We start from the raw sequence: 17,005 nt of genomic DNA, 5'->3' as shown, positions 1-17,005 counted from the left end.
ATTCTCCTGCCTCAGCCTCCCTAGTAGCTGGGATTACAGGCGCCTACCACCGCACCCGGCTAATTTTTTTGTATTTTCAGTAGAGATAGGGTTTCTCCATGTTGGCCAGGCTGGTCTCGAACTCCCGACTTCAGGTGATCTACCCGCCTCGGTCTCCCAAAGTGCTGGGATTACAGGCATGAGCCTCCGCACTTGGCTTTTTTTTTTTTTTTTTTTGGACAGAGTCTCACTCTGTCACCCAAGCTGGAGTGCAGTGGCGCGATCCTGGCTTACTGCAACCTCTGCCTCCTTGTTCAAGCTATTCTCGTGCCCCAGCCTCCTGAGTAGCTGGAATTACAGGCACGTGCCAGCCTGCCCTGCTAATTTTTATATTTTTAGTAGAGACAGGGTTTTGCCACACTGGCCAGGCTGGTCTCAAACTTCTGACCTCAGGTGATCTGCCAGCCTCGGATTCCCAAAGTGTTAGGATTACAAGCATGAGCCACCAAACCCAGCCAAAACATCAGGTTTCTTTATGCTGCTAGAAGTCAGATAGACTTAGTGTAGAAACCTTGGTTATCTCAGACTGAAAAGATCTTCTGATTAGAGTTTGCTATCTGATTAATAAGGATGAGGAAGAGATATAGTAAGTGCATTCTGTTTGGCAGTCAAAACTGTTAAGTGTATGGGGTCAATGGGGAAAATAAACTGGATACTTGGAGGTGATAGGGTGAGAACTGCCATGTCAAAGATCTTTTCAAAATGGCTTCAGCCAAATACAAAAACAGAAAAAACAGGAGGACAGAGATATCTTGAAAAGTAACAGACCAAGCCAGTTTTACCCCTTTCCGGACCCTAGGATTTGTGGCATGTGTGCAGAGGGAACGGGGTGTCCCCACCAGAGCCACCAGGTGGTGGCTCCTCTCCCCAGCCAGACCTCGGGACTTACGGTGCCCACTCGATTGATGGCGCAGGTGAAGCAGTGATTGGCAATGGCTGCGTTTCTGGCCTCGATGGGCCACAGGGACTCGCTGTAAGAGAGGACCAAGAGGAACCAGGTTGCCGACTTTCCAGCCAGACTCAGTGGGTGCTCAGCCCTGAGCCTGGCCTGGCTGCAGGCTTTCCTGGGCCAGTGGTGGGGACAACCAGGAGACTCACCGGTCACACCCCAAACCTGCAACCAGGCCAGCCTGTCCTCAGCACCTTGCCCTGGCCTGAACAGCCTTTGGGAAGGGCCTGCTGCAGGCATAAGCCACGTGGCTGTGCTCTGTCAGAAGGATTGGCAGCCCTGGATCAAATCCTCATCCTGAGCCTCAGTTTCCTTTTCTGAAATGTCCTCAAAAGAAGACTATGAAGACTGAATGACCATGCAGGTGAAGATCCAAGTGGTAGGAGTTCCATAACCACTTCCCACCTCCATCCCTTCTCCTGGAACCCACCTGCTGGGCTGGGCAGAACCTCTCCTGGTGAATGCCAGAAGGGAGCCAGGGGCCTGGTGGGCTTGTGCAGAGCCTGTGAGGGCTGAGCGCAGGCTGTACCTGCCCTACCCTAACTCTCCTACTCTGCTATGCTGCCTTGCAGGGCAATCTCCACAGCGGGTGATTTCAGGGCCAGTAAACAAGAAAGGAATTTAGGTAATAGGATAAGGGGTCAGATTCGGCAGCAGGGTCACCTCCTCCAAGCTGGGCCATTTCCCAGTGACTTCCCATTTCCCTCTTCTGAACCTTGAGTCTCTAAGTAAAGGCTCCCTGGTTCTCTTACTGGCCAGTGGGCTAGTGGCCCAGGAGGGAGGCACCCCATGTGCTTGGCTGAGCTGTGGGCCTTCCTCACTTCAGCACCTGCAAAGGGAGAATGTGATGGGAGACACGGCCCCAACCAGAGACCCTGTCCTTCTCTGGCCCGCCAACTAAGATGTGACATGGAATCTAGTGGGCCTTCTTGTCACTAATTATCTTTTGTCTGAGGAACATCTTTAAGACTGTGGATTGACAGGAGTAATGCCCACTTAGAAACACTGTGTGACTAGGATCAAAATGCCCCGGAATCTTCCTTCGTGTCAGCAGGCACCTGGTTTAAACCAGGGAGTAGGTGGAGGGGGTGGGTGCTTGTCATAAGCCTAATTCTCAGGAGGATTCACAAGTCTAAAAAATAAAAAATCACAGGCTTGATTGAGGGGACTCATTTTGCTGCTTTTTTTCCCCAGCTGCTAAGCCAAGCTGACAAAACTTTTCAGAAATGATTTTTACAGAAACACACCAGTAAATGACATTTTCAGGAATTAAATAGACACTTGCAGGGCGATTGCCATAAACATCTTAGTTGCAATTCTCCAGGGAGGTGTTCTGCATAGGACCCAAACCCACAGCTGGAAATAAAATTTATGCTCTCAAAACCACCAGGGGAAAGGAAGCTGGGGTTAGTGAGAGCCCAGTGTGTGCAGGAATCATGACTTCTGATGGGGAGTGGGGACGTTTGCCATATTCCCAGCGCGGTGCACACACACCCCTAAAAATAATCGCAGTGGAAAGGCAAGATGCAGCAAGAGGATAGGATGGTGACTTGCCAATGAATGTACACAGGTGGTAGAAATCTTTGGTCACCCAAGCTGTAAGGGACACATCCTTGGATTATGAGGATAACCTAATCAAAAGCATTCAGACACTACTATGTACTTAGAACTGTGGGACTCAAAAATGAATGAGGACACCCTGCTGACCCATGTGTGTGCATGCACATGTGTATGTCTGTCTCTGATACAGGCGGCAGAAGGTGCCAGAAAAGGGGATGGATGGTTCTGGATGCTGTGATCCAATGCTGGTGGGGATTTGCCCAGCATTATGCTGAAAAACACTATCAATTCCATCATTCATCATTTTAAGAAAACAGGCCAGGATCCTACCATCTTAATAAACCACCTGTTGCCTTTTATCCACACTCCATGACTATCCTCATCCATAGGCAAACTTTTTTTTCCTTTTTTTTCCAAGAGTTCTGACCACAGCCTGAACACGTCTTTTTCTTGCTCACAGGCTTTCATCACTTTGCATTACCTTCATCATGACTCTTTATAGTGGCTGTACAATAACCTGTGGAAGAGGTGGGCTGCAATGTGCTTAGCTCAGACACTTCCCCCGCTGTCAGCTTTTCCCTTATTGTAAGTAAGCTGTTGTGAGCACCTTCACATGCATTGCCTTTCCCTGTTTTTTTTTTCTGTCTTGTTCTGTCACCCAGGCTGGAGCGCAGTGGTGCAATATCAGCTCACTGCAACCTCTGCCTGCTAGGTTCAAGCAATTCTCCTGCCTCAGCCTCCCAAGTAGCTGGGACTACAGGTGCCTGCCACCATGCCCGGCTAATTTTTGTATTTTTAGTAGAGATGAGGTTTCACCATGTTGGCCAGGATGGTCTCAAACTCCTGACCTCAAGTGATCCGCCAGCCTTGGCCTCCCAAAGGGCTGGGATTACAAATGTGAGCTACTGTGCCTGGCCTTCCCTCCTCTTTTAGATTGTTTCTTCAGGCTACAGTTCTAGGAGCATCATTATCAGGCCAAAGGGCATGAGCATTTTAGGAGCTCATGAAACATACTGCTTTCAAAAAGACCTGTTAGTTTTTACTGCCAGCCTCACCACACCCTGGAAAGCCAAGGGTTGGATGATTCTTGGCTGAGGAAAGAAAAATCAATCATTTTTAATAAGCCTAATAGGCTGCTGAGGACATAGCAATTATATGCATATTACACTAGGGTGCTTCTGTTTGCCTAACTGGAGCCAATAAAAGCCTGAGATAGGAGGGTCAGGGAGGGCCTCTGCACACACAAGGCGAGGAGCCATCTGAGTCCACAGCCACAACTTTGTCTGCCCTGGCCCAGAAGCCAGATGCCCTAGTGCTTTGGGTTCCTCTAGGGACCCCAGTGGGGAGATGGAGCTTGCCAAGTGTCTTACCCAGAGCCAGCAGAGGGGGCTGCTTTAGGGGGTGGCCCCAAAGTTCTGCCCAGGCCTGGTAGCTGGATGACCAGTAAAAACCCTACTGACAACCACCAATGAATGCTATCACTGGTGATCTGACCACCATGAGACTCCAGTATGTTCTCTGAGGGGAGATGGAGGCCTGATATTCCCCTTCTACCCAACAGTACCCCTCCTGGACATGGACCAGACCTCCAGGTACATGGGCAGGGTGGTAGACCTGAGGTAACAGAGGAGGGGTTGCATTCTGGCTCCAGAAGGAACCTGCTATGTAAATAAATGTTGAATGGGGAGGGGATATTACTCTTGAGAAAGGGGCACTGTATGAAAAGAAAAGGTAAATGTCACACCCTGACGTTTAGAAGAAATTCAACTGAAATTTGGCCGGGGGCAGTGGCTCACGCCTGTAATCCCAGCACTTTGGGAGGCCAAGGTGGGTGGATCACAAGGTCAGGAGATCGAGACCATCCTGGCTAAGACGGTGAAACCCCATCTCTACGAAAAATACAAAAAATTAGCCAGGTATGGTGGCGGGCGCCTGCAGTCCCAGCTACTTGGGAGGCTGAGGCAGGAGAATGGCATGAACCCAGGAGGCGGAGCTTGCAGTGAGCCAAGATTGTGCCACTGCACTCCAGCCTGGGTGACAGAGCAAGACTCTGTCTCAAAGAAAAAAAAAAAAAAAGAAGAAATTCAACTGAAATTTAGTCAAGAATGAGGACAAGAGAGACAAGTGCAGGCCGACAGAGACTCAAAGCTGCGCACCCACCAGAACTCCCCCTGCTCCCCACCCATGGCAGGACAGGGCACACCCCTGTCCTGCTGGGGACACTGGCAGCCAAGACCACAGAAAGTGAAAGCCAGCACCTCCTGCTGCAGGAATCCTGCTTGGAAAGAAGTGAGTTGGGGAGAAAAGTATTTGCACATAAATTCCTAGAGTTCTGTTACTTGTAGTGATGCAAAACTGGAAACCACCCAAATGCTCAGCCTTTGTGGAAGAGAGAGGCGGCAGCAGCAGCAGAGTCATGCAGTCAGATCAGCTCGCTGGATGCCCCTCCTAAATGAGGCGCCCCAGGGGTGGGGTACTGTCCAGTTCTCGGGCTTCCGGGGCCACCCTCCCCTCATCCCCCAGCCCTGCCTTGACAAGGGCAGTTCTATCTGTTTAGGGGTGAGGCTAACACTGAAACACTTGTTATGTGTTATAAAAATAAAACCTTTCTCTGGTTAAAGACAAGTTTCCTCGACTGATCTCCAACTCCCTCATTTGCAGCTTCTCTTGTCCAGATGTCTGTCTTACCTGTGCAGGATGCTGCAGATGTGAGGACTAGGAATCCACAGTTCCCCATCCAAGAGCCAATGCTGGCTAGGCACCTACTATGCTCCAAGGACTTAGATGTGGGGGTTCTTTTTTGTTTTTTCGTTTTGTTTTGTTTTATTTTTTGAGATGGAGTCTCGCTCTATCACCAGGCTGGAGTGCAGTGGTGCCATCTTGGCTCACTGCAACCTCCGCCTCCCAAGTTCAAGTGATTCTCCTGCCTCAGCCTCCCGAGTAGCTGGGACTACAGGCACACACCACCACGCCTGGCTGATTTTTGTATTTTTAGTAGAGACAGGGTTTCACCACGTTGGCTAGGCTGGTCTCAAACTCCTGACCTCAAGTGATCCACCTGCCTCGGCCTCCCAAAGTGCTGGGATTACAGGTGTGAGCCACCGAGCTCAGCCCAATGTGGGGCTTTTTGAAGCCCCCTGCTGACTACAGGGAAAGGGGGGAATTATTTTCATCTCAGTGTTCAGAATCACAGCAGAGGTTGGTGTTTTACTGCAGAGCAGCTCTTGCTGCGGGTGGGGGATTGCTCATTGCCATCTTGAGGATTCTTTTCACTGAAAAGCTGGTCACATGTACAACATGCAATCCTGGGGGCTCAGCTCTGTTAACATCCTGGTGGCTGCGCCTGCCTGCTGCCACCTTGGAGCTCCACAGCCCAGCCTTGGGCTTCAGCTGGCTGGGCCCCAGGAAGCCCCCCAGACCCCACCAACTGAGTGACCTGAGTGCTCCTATCGTGGCCGAGGGGTTGAAGATGATCTCAGCCCCGTTGATGCTGTACATAAGCCAGTTGAGGGGGTGGTGCCGCCCGTAGCAAATGTTCACCGCGATCCTTCCGAACTGCGTCTGGAACACGGGGTGGCCCAGGTTTCCCTCCATGTAGTAAGTTGACTGAAAAGCAAAGGGCCATATACTGATGCCTCTGACCTTCAAGATTTCCCTTTCCTTAGACTCAGCAGAAAAACTGAAATATCACCAATAGTCCAGAGGTGGTTACACTCCTGAGTGTGACTCTAAGTTCCAGAATTTCAATATGATAAAAACAAAACACACACAAAAAAACCCTGACACCAAATAAGCCAGCCCCCGGGGGAAATCACAGTGGCTTAAGCATTTGCCCAGTCTCCTTTCTGACATGTCACAAAAATCCCCACAATGACGTTCCACACTATTTCAAACTCTGGTGAGGTTTCAATTATGGTCCAACTCAAGGCTCGGGTTTGGTTGGCGTTAACACGAGTTGGTCAATGCCCTCAGCAATCACATGTCATTATATAGAACGGTGGAGCCCAGAGACCTGGAGCACATCCAAGCAACTCTCTCCCTGGTCAGAGGAGAAAGCTGCTTCCTGAGGGGGCATAGCTCACCCAAATGATTAAGGCCAAAGCTTCTAGTGGAACCCACACCCTGAAAGCGCACCTTCTCCATCCTGCCTAGGGTTGAGGAGGTCCCTGTGGGGCAGGCGGACCAGACCCCATCCTCCCATCCCTGCTTCTCTGTCTGCTCCTAAGGGTGCCAGGGCAGGGACACTGTCCTGGACAGCACTGAGGGAAGCTAGAGGGCAAATCAGGGTCCCAAACAGATCTGCTCCAGGAGCCGTCCACCTCCTCCTGATCCTGGCCATCAAAATTGGCCAGGGTCAGGCAGCAACCAGGATGTGTGCACGTGGTGAACACCGGAGCAGATCCTGCTGTGCTGAGACAAGCCCTGTGCTATCTGCAGGGAGCTAAAGATTAATCCCAGGGTAAACAGGTGAGGGGCGCGTCTTCCCACCCCCACCTCCAGCTGTTACTGAGAAACGCTGGGTTCTTCTTTCTCCCTGGGAAACCTCCTCTAGCTCTGCAGGCCATTTCTTATCTGCCTGACCAGCCTGAGAACGGCCAGGACCCCCACATTCATGGAGTGAGAACTGCGGACATCACATCCTGAACAACTGCATTAACGGCAAATCAAGTTCAGATTTAACATCTTAGGCATTAGGCAGAGGTCATTTCCCTCCTTCAAACATCCACCGCTCCCATCTTACCCACCCAGGGGTTGGCATTAACCAACCAAAATGGCCCCCCCAACTTATGCCCTGATCATGGGCACATGAAACTTCACATAATGCACAGTATACAGACATGCATGTTTGCCCACTGCCACCTGACACACAAACATGGGCCACCTCAGACCCCCCCATGATCCACAGACAAGGAATGCCATGCTCCAAACAAGGAATGCCACAGTCCAAACAAGGACAGGGCTGTGGCGTGCTAGGCTCTGAGCCTGAAAGGGGCCACAGGAATCATTTCATGTTTGTGCAATATTTAGTTTTGGTTTTAATTTATATACCACTTACTTCAAAGAATTCAGGAGGCCAAATCAGGTTGTATTAAAAAAATATATGCCCCATTGTGCTAAAGGTGTTTGGGACTCCTCTGAGAGTCCCGCCTGAATCCTGTCTGCCTGTGTGATATAGGGCAATGTCAGGTAACCCTCTGAGCACTGCAGCCACACTGTGCTCCCGTGGGGTGTACGTGACATGGAGTATGATCCTGCACAGAACTTCCCCACAGAAAGTCCCACAGAGATCTACAACATACAGAGGGGCAAGTGAGCAGGGCTAGTTATCTATCTTATGGGTGGCTCACCTCGTTGAAATCACCCACTCTGGGGATGTGGTTTTTCCTGGTCTTTCCCAGGATTGCTCCGGAATTGGAGATCACCACGGCTGTATTCCACAAAACGTCCCCATGCTCACTGTCTCGTTCCAGGATGGGAGACACCACCACCATGTCATGGTTCTTCGCCAGCTGGAAAAATGATAAATATGGCAGAGTCCCACTTATAAACCAATTGTTGTAGTTTTTTATCAAAGAAGAATGGTCCTACTAAATCAATAGGCTTGGGTCAGAGCAACCACTTGCATTTGTTGTTTGGAACACTAAACACCCTGATGTCCATGCTTTGCTAAATAAGAATCACATTGTCCTGTACACAGTTGGTGGTAGAGTAAAATGGTGCAGCTGCTCTGGAAAACCATATGGGAGTTCCTCAAAAAATTAAACAAGAATTACCATTTGATCTGGCAATCCTAATCCTGGGTATATATCCAAAAGTATTGAAAGCAGAAGAGATTTGCAAACGCATATTCATTGCAGCATTATTCACAACAGCAAAGTCGTGGGAGCCAACCAAGTGCCCATCAATGGGTGAATGGATAAATGAAACATGGCACATCCATACAATGGAGTATCATCCAGCCTTAGATGCCATGGTTCTAAGCTACACATGGATGAACCTTGATGATACTATGCTAAATGAAATAAGCCAGTCCCAAAAAGACAAATACTGTACGATTCCACTTGTGTAAGGTATCCAGAGTAGTCAAACTCACAGAAATGGAAAGTATAATATTAATAGAATGGTGGTTGCCAGGGGCTGGGGGAATGGGGAGCTATTGTTTAATGGGACAGAGTCAGATTTGCAAGATGCAAAAATTCTGGAGATCCGCACAGTGTGAATATACTTTACACTACTGAACTGTGCACTTAAAAATGGTTAAAATGGTACATTTTATATGTATATTTTACCACTTGAAAAAAGAATAAAAATAATAATCAAACGTCTTATCTATGCCAAAAATAAATTTCTTTGGCATCAAATTCCTTTTGTCTCAAGTAAGAACATCAGTCCCTGGTGACCACAGGATGAGCAGCCCAGCGGGTCATTTGTCCTCTACTCTAATTAGCCGTCATGATCTCTGGCCTTAACAACAGGATAGGAGAGAGGCATGCTCAGAAGGCAACACTAGGAGCCAGGCTAAGGGCAGCCTCAGGTCCCTGTGGAGGCGGAGTGTCTCTGGCACCAGCTCTCTTTCACACTCTTCCTCCAGCCCTGGCTCAGACTTATCATCTGCAAAAGTCCCCTAACCAGTCTCCTTCCTCTTTTTTCCATCGCAAGAAATCAACAACCTGGTGAATGAGAGATTTTTTTTTTTTCCCCTACAGCCTGAGAACACCGATGTTTGGAATCACAACTGAGTATTGATAAAGTCACCATGATTATAGCTCTGCCCCAAAAGCCCCTAAGTATATGTATAAAACCTGAAAGAAAATACAAAGAAATGAAAAGAGTTATTGTGTTAGAGGTGAAAATAAGGATAAATGACCATTCGTCACCTCATGGGTTTTCTGATAACAGTTTTATTAAGATATAATTCAGGCCAGGTGCGGTGGCTCACGCCTATAATCCCAGCACTTTGGGAGGCCGAGGTGGCGGATCACGAGGTCAGGAGATCAAGACCATCCTAGCTAACATGGTGAAACCCCGTCTCTACTAAAAATACAAAAAAAATTAGCCAGGCATGGTGGCGGGCGCCTGTAGTCCCAGCTACTCCGGAGGCTGAGGCAGGAGAATGGCGTGAACCCAGGAGGCAGAGCTTGCAGTGAACCGAGATCGTGCCACTGCACTCCAGCCTGGGCAACAGAGTGAGACTCCATCCCCCCCAAAAAAAATATATATATATATAAAATTCACACAGCATAAGATTCACTTTAAGATTGGTCAAGTACAGTAGCGAGAGGTGGGAAACAGCAGAACAAGGAGTCACTCTTTTGAAGTGTGCAATTCAGTAGTATTCAGGATATTCACAGAGTTGTGCAACCTTCACCACTATCTAATTTTAGAACATTTTCATCACCCTAAACGGAAACTTTGTATCCATTAGCAGTCACTCCCTTCCTCCCTCACCCCCAGCCCTTAGCCACCACTTATCTACTTTCTGTCTCTATGGATTTGCCTATTCTGGACAGTTTATATAAATGGGATCATACAATATGTATTATAAGGTTTTAATGAAGAAAAATCAAAACCAATTTCTGTGCTGATGAGACACAGGCCATGCATCGAAGCTTCTGTGACTCAAGCAAACTGCAGTGGAGCATGCAGAGCTCTGGATGAGAAACTGGCTTCTCTGGTCCCTGAATGCCAGCTCTGCCACTTGCCAGCTGTGGGACTTGCTACAAAAGTCACCTCCGACCACCCTCCCTGGGCTGCAGCTCCCTTGCCTGAAAAAGCTAATGGCCCTTCTGGAGCCTTACACTCTCCAATTTTAAGAGTACGCTAAAAAAAAAAAAGTGGCAAATAGTCTTATCTAATCTTATCTGGCAAAACAAGCACCAAATGGGTGCATTTTCCATGGTGAAAGGCCAAACCTGGCAGCTGTGGTCATGCTCTGTGACTTGCACATATTTGGCAGCTGCTGCCAGAGGCACCGTTAATGTCCTACCTTCTGACAGAATCTGGTGGTGGGCCCATCCTCTGCTGACTCAGCAAATTCTGTCCAAGGAAGCTTCTCTCTCGTACAGAAGGCAAAGGGCATAGCTATAAATAGGAGAAAGGGCAGAATTATATCCAATATGCACAGCCTCTGAGGGGGGCTCCTCAGCCCAGCAGCGGGAAGTCACTGCAAGAGAATATAGTCTCAGGAGTGCCATGGCCTGGCTTCTGGGTCCTGTTCCCGGCTGTGGGCAGCCCTTACCTCTGGGCTTCATGGCAAAACAAGGGGCTGGGCCAAATGTCTTTCCCAAAGTCTTAAAAACAATTGCAGCAGGGACATGAACAGATATTTGCACGCTCATGTTTACAGGAACATTATTCATAATAGCCAAAAGATGGAAACAACCCAAGTGTCTTACCAACAGATGAACTGATAGGTAAAATGTGGTATATATATATACACAATGGAATATTAGTCAATCCTCTTTTAAAAAGGGAAGAAATTCTGATGCATGCTTACATGGATGAACCTGTAAGAATATGCTAAGACACAAAACAAATACTGTAGGCGTCTACTCATAGGAGGTATTTAGAGTAGTCAAAATTTTTTTTTTTTTTTTTTTTTTTGAGATGGAGTTTTGCTCTTGTTGCCCAGGCCAGAGTACAATGGCACTATCTTGGCTCACCTCAACCTCCCCCTCCCAGGTTCAAGCAATTCTCCTGCCTCAGCCTTCCCGAGTAGATGGAATTACAGGTATGCACCACCACGCCTGGCTAATTTTGTATTTTTAGTAGAGACGGGGTTTCTCCATGTTGGTCAGGCTGGTCTTGAACTCCCGACCTCAGGTGATCCGCCCACCTCAGCCTCCCAAAGTGCTGGGATTACAGGTGTGAGTCACCACGCCCAGCCTAGAGTAGTCAAATTCTTAATGACAGAAAGTAGAATAGCTGTCAGAGGCCAGAAGAGGGGATAATGGGAAGTTACTGTTTAATGGGTAGAGGTGTCCAATTGTGAATGATGAGAAAAGTTCTGGAGATCATGGTGATGATGGTTGCACAACATGAATGTATTTAATGCCACAGACTGTACACGTTAAAATGGTAATTATTGTTATGTATATCTATATGCCACACACACAAAAAGTTTTAAATTGCCAAAGTTCCCAACCAGCAGATCTCATGCTGTTGGCCAATCTGCAGGGTGGCAGGAGCTCCATTGACTCCTTGGGGAAAGTATCAGAAGGCTGCTGGGGATGGCACTGGGACGCCCCCTCCTCGTAGTGACAAGGAGGCTTCTTCAGAAATAAGAAAAGCTACTCATTAATGATCCCACAAAAAGTTTGGGAACCACTGGACAGGATGAACATCTGCAAGGATTAATGCTCTTATTCTCATGATCTCTGGCCAGGCCCCACCTGGGAGCTAATTCAGTAGGAAATTTCATTCGACTCATTGGTTTTTGCTTTTTTTTTTTTTTTTTCCAAACAGTAGGTACATACACACAGATTAACAGTTCAAAGATGCTGGTCATCTCCATGCACACCAAGTTCAGAGCAGTCTCCTATGCAGGGGATGGAGGGGACTCCGCTGGGGTGGGCCCTTGGGACCTTTGGCTATGTGCCTAATGCTGCTCTACAGCCCAGCCACACGTGAATATCTGCAGTGCATGGAGTTACCTTTAGTACCTGCCAGTCTGCTGGTGTGAACGGTGCCTCACTGTGAGTAAATGTTTCCCATATCCCCGGTGAGGCTGAACTCCTCACCACACATTCACTGGCCAGTCTGGATTCCTCCCCTACATTTTTTTGTTCATACCCTTTGCCTATTTCCTACTGGGCTATTTGTCTTTTTCTTTCTCAATGTGGAGAACTCAATTCCTTGTCTGGACTAATTCAGTATACTTTGTAGATCTCCCACCTCACAATAACCCAAGTGCATTTCTTTCTTTTTTTCTTTTGAGATGGAGTCTTGTTCTTGTTGCCCAGGCTGGAGTGCAATGGCACGATCTTGGCTCACTGAAACCTCCACCTCCTGGGTTCAAGCGATTCTTCTGCCTCAGCCTCCCAAGTAGCTGAAATTACAGGTGCCCACCACCATGCCCATCTAATTTTTTTTGTATTTTTAGTAGAGATGGGTTTTCATCATGTTGGCCAGGCTGGTCTCGAACTCCTGACCTCAGGTGATCCAGCTGCCTCGGCCTCCCAAAGTGCTGGGATTACAGGCATGAGCTACCACACCCAGCCCAAGTCCATTTCTTTCTTTTTTTTTTTTTTTCTTTTTTGAGACGGAGTCTCGCTCTCGTTGCCCAGGCTGGAGTGCAGTGGCGCGATCTTGGCTCATTGCAACCTCCACCTCCTGGGTTCAAGCGATTCTCCTGCCTCAGCCTCCCAAGTAGCTGGGATTACAGGTGCCCGCCACCACATCCAGCTAATTTTTGTATATTTAGTAGAGACGGGGTTTCACCATGTTGGCCAGGCTGGTTTCGAACTCCTGACCTCAGGTGATTCGCCCACCTCAGGCTCAGAAAGTGCTGGGATTACAGGCGTGAGCCACCACATCTGGCCCCAAGTCCATTTCTTTTAGAGGGATTAGCCTAACAGAAGTTTCCAGTTGTCTGCTATTGTTCCAGCTACTTTGAACTAACTTGAGGGGGGTGTGCAGGAAGCTGTGTGATGTGATGGGGCAGTGTTTAACTGGCCTCTGCGAGGGCCTTAAGACCCCTTTAGAAGTAACAATTGTAGACAGTATCTCCTAAATGCCAGGCATATGTGAAGCATGGTGCCCGGTAGAAAGAAGAAAACAGCTCCCCCATACGGCGGAGGGGGCCAGGGGAGTCTGAACCAAGAGAAATCCAGTGTGCAGCGGAAAAGTGGTTGGTTATATTGGGGGGCTGGAGGAGGTGGGGTCTGATTTGCATAGGGCCCAGGGGATTGGTTTGACCAGGTGTGACATTCAAGTAGCCCGCAAAAAATCTAGCCCTCCCACCTTAGCCCTTTAATATGCAAACGTGAGCTGCCATGATGTCTTGAACATGTATGAGTTATCTGGAGGCGGTCATGACACTTGGCACAGGTGGTGACAAGGAGAAGAGGGCAGGAATCGCCATGTTGGGTGGACCTCGTTTCTAATTGCCGACATTTGCATATCAAAGCTTGCTGGCCTGGCTCTTTAAGCCGCCTTTTCGGTTAGAAAAGAAATGGTTCAGGAGTTGCTTCTTATTACAGGAAAATTTCCACTGAGAACCTTTACTCCTTTATTCCTTTTACTCCTTTCCAGTTGCCTAAAAATTATTTCTTTATAACTCCTATCTTCGTAATAGGCAGATCGTCTCCAACATCCCTAAGCAGGTGTCACCCCCTTTATTTCACAGAGAAGGAAGAGAAGCCTCAGCCTCTCAATTCCTTCCGGTCCCAGGAAGCCTGGTCCTAAGAGAGTACCACAGTAAATATCCCGCCAATGGCACCACCACCATCTTGCCAAGCAGGCGGCAGGCACTGCCAGCAACAGTCCTGGGGGCCTTGGTACCACCCAGGCTCAAGGCTCCCCAGGCTCGCCTTCTGTGAAGAGAGATGAATTATTTTAAGGAAGCCACAGAAAAGCTGTTGAAAACACAAAGGCTCCTTAATGACCATTAATTCTCAGCTTTCAGAGCATTAGGAGTGAGTCAAGTGCCCCCAGAGAATAAGCGGCTTCTTTTCCTGTTTACACAACCACTCTAATGTAAACACACTTTCAAAAGAAGGATGTGGAAGTGGGGTTGGGTGAGGCTGGCTGCAAAGTCCCAACTACAGTTCTTCAACTAGAGGGGACGAGGTTCCACATGCACTGACCTAACACCTGGCCCTCAGGAACTGCCAGCCTAGAGGGAAGGAGATAAATTAGAACCTGGTGCGGCCACACAACCTGGCAATACAGAGTGGTCAGGGGGAGTCCTGGGGGAGTCCCCAGGGCCCCACAAAGGAGGGGTACCTGTGCTAGACTTTGATAAATGAGGGGGAGTTCCAGATCCAAGAAAGGGGAGATGTTAGTTCAACTATCCAGCCAATACTAATTTGTAGTGCCTGTCATGCACTAGGGATTATTCTTGCCACTAAAGATGAAACAGGGGTGGGTGGAGAGTTGGGAAAAACAAACACAGATACAATCCTCATGGAGCTCATAGTCTAATGAAGAGTGAGAGTACAAAGGTAACAAAAATAGGAAAACGACATGAACTTCTGGGACACAGACACGTGTTCTTTCCTGAAACCCCATTAACATGACAGGAAAGCAATGTTCATGCAAAGGCATATACCCACAAGGATGGAGCACTGAGGCACGGAAACACAGGAAACACAGATCTCCTGCTTATTCAAAGCTCAGGACCCAGGGGCACCAGGTACCTCTGAAGGTGGGGAAGCAGGGAAGTATGATAAACAAGGACTGGTCAAAGGTCTATTTAAGAAGCAGTTAGGGGCTGGGCGCGGTGGCTCATGCCTGTAATCCCAGCACTTTGGGAGGCCGAGGTGGGCGGATCACCTGAGGTCAGGAATTCGAGACCAGCCTGGCCAACATGGTGAAGCCTGGTCTCTACTAAAAATACAAAAATTAGCTGGGTGTGGTGGTACAGGCCCGTAATTCCAGCTACTCAGGAGGCTGAGGCAGGAGAATTTTTTGAACCCAGGAGGCGGAGGTTGCAGTGAGCTGAGAATGCGCCACTGCATGCCAGCCTGGGTGACAGAACAAGATTCCGTCTGAAAAAAAAAAAAAAAATGCAGTTAGGGCCAGGCACGGTGGCTCACGCCTGTAATCCCAGAACTTTGGGAGGCTGAGGTGGGTGGATCACCTGAGGTCAGGAGTTCGAGACCAGCCTGGCCAACATGGCAAAACCCCATCTCTACTAAAAATACAGAAATCAGCCAGGCATGGTGGCACGGGCCTGTAGTCCCAGCTACTCAGGAGGCTGAGGCAGAAAAATCGCTTGAATCCAGGAGGCAGAGGTTGCAGTGAGCTGAGATCGCGCCACTGCCCTCCAGCCTGGGTGACAGACCAAGACTCCATCTCAAAAAAATAAAAATAAAAATAAAAAAAGAAGCAGTTAGAAGTCCAGGTCCTTTCTCCACACCAAGAGGCTGGGACCTGCCCCATCTACCCCGGAAGAAGGCCAGAGGCTCATCCTCCAGAGATGGTTCAGCAGAGGCTCTCTGGCTTTGGAGCAGGGCAGATGAAAGCAAGTGAAGTGTCAAAACAGAGGGATTGAGTAAACATCAGCATGCTGAACCTTTGTTCTCCATCCCTTCTTGGCACAAGGGCAGAAAAATCTCTGGGGACTCTGACCAGCCTGAAAAGAATGACCCAGAGATACTAACACTGGGATTACCTGGGAATTACCACTAAATCAGATCACCCTATAATGGAGCTCAGTGGGTGAGCCCCTACTACAAACTCAGAGCTCACAGATTTTTAATCCCCAATTCTTAAAATATGAGCAATCAAACAAAGAGTCCAACTTGGAATAAGGACTCTTGGAATAAGAGAGAAAACAAAATTTACTTAATATTAGTATCCTTAGAGATAAGAGAAGATATCGCAACCATGATGCAAGAACAGGATGTAATACAACAGGGACTTTCAGACCAAAAGAACACTAGTAAATTCAAAATTTGACAGCAGAAATGAAAGGTTGAATAGGAGGGCTGACTGACAAATCAGATCAAATCCACCAGAAAATTGAGCAAAAAGACAAAGTGGTGACTGGGCCCTGTGGCTCACGCCTATAGTTGCAGCATTTTGGGAGTCCAAGGTGGGAGAATTGCTTGGGCCCAGGAATTTGAGACCTGCCTGGGCAACACAGATCTCATCTTTACAAAAAAAAAAAAAAAAAAAAAAAAAAAAATTCAAGAAAATTAGCCAGGTGTGGTGGTATGCATCTATGGTCCCAGCTACTCAGGAGGCTGGGGCGGGAGGATTGCTTGATCCTGGGAGGTCAAGGCTGCAGTGAGCTGTGATTGTGCCACTGCACTACAGCCTCAGTGACAGAGTAAGACCATGTATCAAAAAAAAAAAAAAAAAAAAAAAAAAAGGAGGAAATACATAACAAAATTAGGGAACTAGTCCAGGGTTCCAACATCCTAATAGTAGGACTGTCTAGAAAGAGAAAAAAAGAGGAGAAAATAATGAATGAGGCCGGGCGCGGTGGCTCACGCCTGTAATCCCAGCACTTTGGGAGGCCGAGGCAGGCGGATCACGAGGTCAGGAGATCGAGACCATCCTGGCTAACACAGTGAAACCCCGTCTCTACTAAAAAATACAAAAAATTAGCCGGGCGTGGTGGCAGGCGCCTGTAGTCCCAGCTACGTGGGAGGCTGAGGCAGGAGAATGGTGTGAATCCGGGAGGCGGAGCTTGCAGTGAACCGAGATCGCGCCACTGCACTCCAGCCTGGGCGACAGAGCGAGACTCCGTCTCAAAAAAAAAAAAAAAAAAAAAAAGAAAATAATGAA

The 17,005-nt window shown here is 48.3% G+C and overlaps 1 protein-coding gene across 2 annotated transcripts in view; it reads right to left on the bottom strand.

The window, feature by feature from the left end:
• The window catches only part of UPB1 (beta-ureidopropionase 1), a 34,159-nt gene that overhangs the window by 7,628 nt on the left and 9,526 nt on the right, over window positions 1-17,005 (bottom strand). For both annotated transcript variants that reach the window (XM_004063179.4, XM_019018146.3), the window contains exons 4-7: window positions 10,536-10,630; window positions 7,897-8,058; window positions 5,985-6,154; window positions 929-1,010 (exon numbers count right to left, since the gene is read on the bottom strand). In XM_004063179.4, the coding sequence (XP_004063227.1) occupies window positions 929-1,010; window positions 5,985-6,154; window positions 7,897-8,058; window positions 10,536-10,630 (509 nt within the window). The remainder of the gene's footprint in view (window positions 1-928; window positions 1,011-5,984; window positions 6,155-7,896; window positions 8,059-10,535; window positions 10,631-17,005) is intronic.

This window comes from Gorilla gorilla, chromosome 23 (assembly GCF_029281585.2).
Source record: "Gorilla gorilla gorilla isolate KB3781 chromosome 23, NHGRI_mGorGor1-v2.1_pri, whole genome shotgun sequence".
Classification (NCBI taxonomy): Eukaryota; Metazoa; Chordata; class Mammalia; order Primates; family Hominidae; genus Gorilla; species Gorilla gorilla.
Note: the sequence above shows the minus strand (reverse complement) of the source record. Positions and strands in the feature narration are given on the sequence as shown.